Source organism: Procambarus clarkii, chromosome 19, assembly GCF_040958095.1.
Source record: "Procambarus clarkii isolate CNS0578487 chromosome 19, FALCON_Pclarkii_2.0, whole genome shotgun sequence".
NCBI lineage: Eukaryota > Metazoa > Arthropoda > Malacostraca > Decapoda > Cambaridae > Procambarus > Procambarus clarkii.
The window spans coordinates 43,208,872-43,216,983 of NC_091168.1; the positions used below are offsets into that span (position 1 = coordinate 43,208,872).

Below are 8,112 nucleotides of genomic sequence, written 5' to 3' on the forward strand. Positions count from 1 at the left end.
CTTGAGTAAATACTGATTCGGTAACAGGGTTGTTGATTTGTGGACTCAATAACCGCATAACGTGGTGGAGATGGAGTCCCTCGATTTTTTCAAGCGTGGGTTGGACATGTATATGAATGGGATTGGGTTAAATAGGAGCTGTATGGTATGGGCCAATAGGCCTTCTGCCGTTACCTTTGTTCTTTTGTTCTTATTATCGATTTTCTTCATTGCAAGTTGTTATTGTTGTTTTAGATTGATCTACTCTAAAAGGAACTTTTTTCTAATTTAGTAACTAAAATTTCTATGTAGCACGGGCTATGGCGAACCGGTAAACCAATACAATTGACTGCAACCGATGATGATTTCATAAATATTTCCATTTCACACAGAAATCACACTAACGTGATACATCAGTCGATTAAGGCAGTGTCTGGGATGCTCCCGGACGCAGGTTCGAATCCTCGTCACGGCCCTTGTGGATTTGTTTATTTCCATTTCGTCAGGTACACGTAGAGGTGAGGTGTTTTAACATAAATAGATCTGAAAATCTGGCAGAAAAACGTCGATCGGACTGTGTGTAAACTGGCTAGAAGATAGTGTGTTGGTTATCCATTCAGTTAAGGATACATCCTGTCATTTCTACCTCCAAACATGGCAACTGATATTGATATGAGCCTGGAAGACTATATTAAGACTCGAATGAATATGGTTGGTTCAAGAACATGTCGAGACCGTTCAGAAGATCCTCAGAGGATGTCTGTTTTGAGCACTGTGGTTGTGGCAAGTCAATGCAAGGATATGACAGACAAAGTAAGTTACGCTTTCCTTATATTAATCTGAGATAATTAGTAAACATTAAATTTCAACTAATAACTACAAAATGTATAGTAACCTATTTCAATCATTTCTAATGATGGAGTTTTTATGATTCTTAATATGTTAACTGTATCTGAGTTTGTATCTGAGTTAGTGAATCAGAGGCATAATATTCCGGATTAGAGGAACGTTAACTTTTATATTACTAGTTCTGCTTGAATGATTCCTATTTTTGTCCAAATCATTTTTCATTTTAAGAAGTTTTTTAGAGTTTTTAAGAAGTCTTACTCGATGAAACCATGTTATATATTAAAAAAAAATCACGTTTTACAGGACAATTGCAGAAGGAGCAACACCATGCACAAGAGGGAAGGATTCCGTAATCATAAGTTGGGTGAATCGGCCAAAGTCCTCATATCTAACCTGCGATATACAGTAACAGACGCAGAAATTTATGTGAGTCAAAGAATATTGAATATGAATGAAAGAAAGTTATGAGAGAATTCTGCAGTAATAAGATTTCTAGCGCATCAGTTAACTCTAATATGAACTTGAAATATTAGTTCATATTATTATTGTATTGTAGTTCATTATTATTATTGTATTGTAGTTCATTATTATTATTGTATTGTAGTTCATTATTATTATTGTATTGTAGTTCATTATTATTATTGTATTGTAGTTCATTATTATTATTGTATTGTAGTTCATTATTATTATTGTAATGTAGTTCATTATTATTATTGTACTGTAGTTCATTATTATTATTGTAGTATAGTGCGTGTAAAACGCACAACAATAAGGTGGTGTAACTCAAGCTCTTCTCAACCTGTTTTTAAATATGTACTTGTTCTCCAATACAGAATCTTCAATCTTTTTCAGGAGCTGTTTGCTGAATTTGGAACCATTATAAATGCAGCAGTTAACAATGATAACTTGGGAAAGTCATTAGGTACAGCGTATATTGTCTTTGCCCGAGAAGCAGATGCACTTCAAGCTCTCAAGCAGTACAATGGTTTTCGTTTTCATGGCCGACCAATAGGAATCACCATGGATGGCGGATCAGCTGGTAAGTCATGACATTAGATTTTCTTTGCAAGTTTTCTCTTATGGAAAGGTTGACTTCTTAGTTTGAACATTTTCACATTAATGTATCAAGTTCTAGTGATGTCATTATCCATGTATTTGTTGTTCTACTATGAAATATAGTAATTAATGAGTTGTATTATCTTCCCGATATTTAGGTAGTGGCGACATAAAAGATCGGCTTGATTACAACAGAGTCTACAGAAGTGGCTATCGTGGAAAAGACCGCACTGGCTACCGTCTTGGCGATCGTACTAACAAACGGAGTGCATACAAAGGCAGAAAATTCATTAATTACAGTAATAGAGATGTCGAACGTGGTGGAAATGGTAGAGGCGAGCGTGATGTAAGTAGTGACGAACGCTTTGGCTACATTGACAGCAACCACGAGAGATGGTTTGGTAGGCGGGGTACCAGGAATAAGGTATATAATGGCAATGATCCGGATATTGAGTGTGATGCCTGGTAACTCCTGACTAGAAATTGGCTATTGATAATTTTATAAAATTTTGTGTAATAAACTTTAAATAATAAACTGTAATAATTTTTTGTTTAAATTTGTCTATTGGTTAACTTCAATGATGCAAGAAAATATGTTATTTTACTTATTGGAATGTGAAGCAACTGCAGCCCTGCGCAACAAACTCAACATTCATCCAACGAGAGCAGCTGGATTAGATGTAAAATCCACAGCAACTACAATAGTTAGAAAGGCAGTTGAAGAATGGATAACACTAGTGAACACTGCTTCCATATCCGCCACCACAATAACGTTATTAATATTGACCAAACCACACACTAGTCGATTGTGTGAATGATCCAGGACGGACCGAAACGTCGTCGTCCCTTTACTTTCTAGTGTGTGGTTTGTCAATATTAACAACGTTATGGTGGTGACGGATATGGAAGCAGTGTTCACAAGTGTTATCCATTCTTCAACTACCTTTCTAACTATTCTAGTTCCTATGGATTTTACATATAATCCAGCTGCTCAAGTCGATATTGAGAATGATCCAGGACGGACCGAAACGTCGTCTTCCCTCCCTAAAGTCACGTTATTGTGACTTTATAACGTTATTGAAACAAGACTAAGACAAGTTTGCTTCGCAGAGGCTCAAAACTGTCAAAGAACAACAAACGGATACCATCTCAAGATTTGCAACTACACACATCTTCACAGATGGATCAGTTGATTAAGAATGAAGTTCTGCTTGTTTAGCAGTTTACACTTACACCCATGAAGTTACTGGAGCATGAATAGTGGGTGTTCAACTTTGCAAACAGAATAATATACCCTGAAAAAGGCAATAAATTATACAATTGAGAATAATTTACATCATGTCATCATGCATGTCGACTCTCCAGGTATTGTTATCCAGCTAGCATAGAAATCATATACAATTCATCACAGAAATCGTACATATAGGAAAAGCGCACAATCTTGAGCTGTCAATTACCCTAAATTGGAGTACAAGTCACATTGGTATAGATGGTAATGAAAGGGCAGACTTACTAGCAAAAACTGCCACTGCTTTACCGTTGTTGTTGTTTCAGATTTAGCTTCTCAGGACAAAGTGTCCATGTAGCACGGGCTATGGTGAGCCCGTAATAGAGTTTGGTTATACCTGATAACCTTGCTTCTGTGATATTAGGATCCAAGTTTGAAATGGAGGAGGGGATTTCTCCTTTTTCCTTACTCATTTATCGCTTCTGTTTTAGTGCACTGGTTTTAATCTTATTTCATTAACATTATCTTGGTGGCGAATGTAGATGCAGAAGTCCCATTCCTCAACGTCTTTCCTAATCATTGTAGTCGCCGTGGATTTTGCATCTAATGCAGCTGCTGTCGTTGGATTAATATTGAGTTTGATGCGCAGGGCTTCAGTAGCCTCACATTCCAGTAAGTAGTGCAATAGTGGCGCCTCTGCTTCTGTTTCACAGATGTGACACTCTTTAACTATTGGCTACAAGTGCCAGCAGCACTTGTAACCAAGTCTGAGTCTGTCTATGGCTACTGCAATGTCTCTGGATATCTTTTTGCCAGGCTTGAACGAGGAGTAACCAGTGGCTTGTTCGTACCATATCGCAGTGGATCTTCCTTCCGCTTCTTTGGCTCTGTGGCGACTTTTGTTAGTTGAGAATATTTTCTTCTTGATTTGCTCCTTTATCTGTGAGAAACTTGGAGGTATTTGAACCTTTACAACAGGTAGAGCAGCGGCAGTTTTTGCTAGTGAGTCTGCCTTTTCATTACCATCTATGCCAATGTGACTTGGTATCCAATTTAGGGTGATTGACAGCCCTCGATTATGGGCTTCTTTTCCTATATGTTGAATTTCTGTGAGTTGTATATTATCTCTGTGCTGACTGGATAACAATGCCTGGAGCGAAGATTTAGAGTCTGTATGACATGTAAATTATTCTCAATTGTATAGTTTATTGCCTCCTTCAGGCCATATAATTCTGTTTGCAATGTTGAGCACCATTCATGCTCCAGTAAGCTTTATGGTTGGTAGTGTAAACTGCTGCCCCAGCAGAACCTTTTCCTTGATCAACTGATCCGTCTGTGAAGATGTGAGTCGTTGTAGGGTTAGAGATATTTTCCATTTGTTGTTCTATTACTTCCTTGAGCCTCTGCGGGTCACATGCTGATTTTTTAACTGGTAATCTTTCAATGATTATCTTTAGATTCGATTCTTCCCATGGAGGAGGCTATCGAAAGTGTGGATATGGTCTATCTTCCCCTTTGTTTTTAATGGTCCATTTCAGGTCCATTTTCTCTACAATCTTGACTACATTATCCACTGTTCTACATTATCCGTTTGTTCTACACTGTAGGTTTTTCTGAAAGGATCTCTGAATGCTGTCTTTGATTGCTGGCGGTACAGGCTAAATACCTTCAAGTTTTTCACAGATTAAGCAGCAAATCAAGAAGAAAATACATGCAAATATCAAAAGTCGCCACAGAGCAACACTAGTGAACATTCTGCATCTACATCCACCACCAAGATAATGTTATTATAAGACTAAAACCAGTGCACTAAACAGAAGAGACAAATATTCAAGGGAAAAGGAGGAAACCCCCACCTCGATTTAAAACCTTGACCCAAATATTTTATGAACTATTACTATTATGCTACACAGTAGCAGTATGTCAACACACAATAGAAAAGGAAATAAGTGATATAAATTTGATAAGTATAGAATGAGGAAAGACCTGGGTAAATGCTGGTTCGGTAACAGGTATGTTACCGAACCAGCAGGGATCTATTAGGCTACTCTGCTACTGTGTAACATAATAGTTTCACATCCCTGTTACCGAACCAGCATTTTGTATAATATATATCAACACACAGTAGAAAAGGAAATAAGTGATATAAACTTTATAAGTTTAGAATGAGGAAAGATGTAGGTAAATGCTGGTTCGGTAACAGGGATGTGAAACTATTATGTTACACAGTAGCCTAATAGATCCCTTCTGGTTCGGTAACATACCTGTTACCGAACCAGCATTTACCCACATCTTTCCTCATTCTAAACTTATCAAGTTTATATCACTTATTTCCTTTTCTATTGTGTGTTGATATATATTATACATAAGTAATATCCCCTTTTTATGCCCATTCATCCACTTGTTTACTTCAGTCATGTCTTCCCTAACTCTTTGCTTTTATAAAAAATATATAATAAGGTTTCCAGTGATGACCAAAACACAATGCAGAAGACGACTTTCGGTATGTCCTAGACCATTATCAAGTTGTGTGAAAGCAGAGAGGAAGAAAGAAAAAAAGTGAGACCTCTCTGTAGTCTCTGTCCTCCTGCCATCGATCTAATAAAAAGTGTCCGTGTCGTTTGGCTTTCCACCTCAGTTACAGGCCGGCTCCTGTGCGAGGTAAGTCACCATTGTCCGTGCTTATTGAATATTTTTGTTCCCAGTAGCTGAATCTATAACAACTTCATCGTTTGGCCTTATCTCCATCACTCCTCCCTTCTCTTCCTTATCTGATGTCAATCTCAGGACATCGTTTAAATGCAACGACTGCATCCCTCCTGTAAGATGCTTAGTCGTGATGTCGACTCTCTGTTCCTCTTGATAATGATTTTCCAAAGTCAGAAAGTTGAGTAAGGAAAGGATGTTCTCTCTATCTGATTTTATTTCACCTAAGAAATTGTTTAGGTGAAATAGATTGGAAAGTCCTGGGCAAGAAGGGTGGACCGGTCATAGAGTGAGACGTGAACCTAGCGATCGGTGATGTAGGAAGGGATTTCGATGTGGCTTCAAAATGTAACTTATTTAAAAATATTCTACACCTAGCACAGAAACGTAGTATACCATGCAAATTTGAATAGATCGAATAATAAAGATCGGAAGTGGATAACAATTCTTGCTTTGAACCTTATAGGTAGGAAGAGAGCTTGGTACAAAAGGATTAAGAGTGGGGAAGACGGTTCAAAGCAAGAAGTCGTCCTACTGGTTAGAAATGTTAAAACAAGAAATGCGGTCAAAAATAAACTATGGAGTTCTCATAGCAGGGAGGGCAAAGACAAATCCTAAAGGTTTTTTCAGTTATATCAAACAAAGATTAGGGAAAGGATAGGTCCATTAAAACGGAGACAGGGCAGATAACTGATAATGACAAAGAGATGAGTAGAATTTTTAATAAATATTTTATCTCTTTATTTACTAAAGAGTAACTTAAGGGGCCTGGTGACTGGAGATTTTTCCAAATATGAAATATAGTGAAAACAATCTAAATGAATCTCCCGTTATTTGGTATCAACGTAGTGAAAATTTCATCGGAATGTGTTAAGAAATGATTTTTTTAAATTCATGCGTGCACGACAGGCGGCAACCAGTACTGATATTAACGATAACATCTCCTATTTACTGGCAATTAGGAATAAAGAAATGCAAGCACATCTCCGATGCACAAAGAAGAAAATCATTAATAAGAAAGGTTTCCAAAGTTGGTATTCAGCTGATGACACCTGGAGGGTCAGATTTCTCCCATAATAATGAGTATGTTATTATGCAGTATTTATTATATATCATATAAATACATTGCTCAGTTGCAATATTTGTTATGTCTCTTTGTCTGAAAGTTGACAACTACATTTTTCTCCTTTATTTTTTTATGCGGATGTTGTTGTGACTTCTACATCTTGGAGAATGTATATCCGGCACTAAGCATGAGAAGTTGGAACGAAATGGGTCAACATGTTATTAAGCCACAGGTGGCAGAAGTAGTGACTGTTATTTGTTTTGGCCGATTTATTTACAGGTTTCAAACTCTATGGTTGACCAGTCCAGCAAAGAGAACGCCTGGTCGGGGACTGGGCCGCGAGGACGCAAAGCCCCGAAACCGTCTCAAGGTAACATCAAGGCTGTCATTAACATATCTATATATATTTGTGGGGGAAGGTGGTATTTTTTTGTGACTGGATTTCAACACATATTGACCCACAACTTTCACATATTCGAGTACGTTTAGCAGTATGTCTAACGAATGCGAAAAGGAGTTTTGCGAGCATTGTCTACCATATTTAAAAAATCATTAGAGTCAGGCAGAGTTTCAGAGTCGTGGAAAGTTTCTAATTTGGTACCAATTTTCAAGAAAGAAGATAGATCACTTGCGTCCAACTATCGGCAAATTATCTAAACGTCGATTGTGGGAAAGTTACTTGATCAATAACTGCAAATACCATGCATCTTCATCTCGAATAACATAGTAATAATAGGTAGTAATAACCGTAGTAATATTATTATAGCAATAATGTAAGGATTAGTAATAATGTAAGGAAGTAATAATGTAAGGAAGGAACTGATAAATCTAGATGGAGTTCTGAGAGCAGAGAGAGAAATATCTCCGTACGACAGAATTCATACGGAGTACGATTCATGGTACGACAGAATTATGTCGAGGAGGTACGACAGCTGAAATAACATCAAGAAGAAACGAAGGAGGAGGCCAATATTAAAAAGACCTCGTCGTGGAAAGTCGTAAAGGACAAGGGTCTTAAGAAGACCTTGACAAGGCTGCCTACAGACGCCCTAACGACTACAAATTCATTTGCCGTGGTGGAAGACGAGTGCTGTGGTGAGCCTGCAGTTCACTCGAAAAGGAAATCAAAGAAGAGCAATGAAGCACAAGCCCCTCAAGGAGCTCAGAAAGTTAAGGAGGCATCTAAGCAAATTTTGGTTGTGGGAGATTCCCAGGTGAGGTACTTAGA

The 8,112-nt window shown here is 37.7% G+C and overlaps 1 protein-coding gene across 1 annotated transcript; it reads left to right on the forward strand.

Annotated features, from left to right (window-relative positions):
• Positions 1-633: 633 nt before the first annotated feature.
• On the forward strand, positions 634-2,353 carry LOC123757646 (aly/REF export factor 2-like). The gene is made up of 4 exons (XM_069327510.1): positions 634-792; positions 1,132-1,254; positions 1,681-1,867; positions 2,043-2,353. The coding sequence occupies exons 1-4, from the start codon at positions 634-636 to the stop codon at positions 2,351-2,353; spliced, it is 780 nt and encodes a 259-aa protein (XP_069183611.1).
• Positions 2,354-8,112: the final 5,759 nt, after the last annotated feature.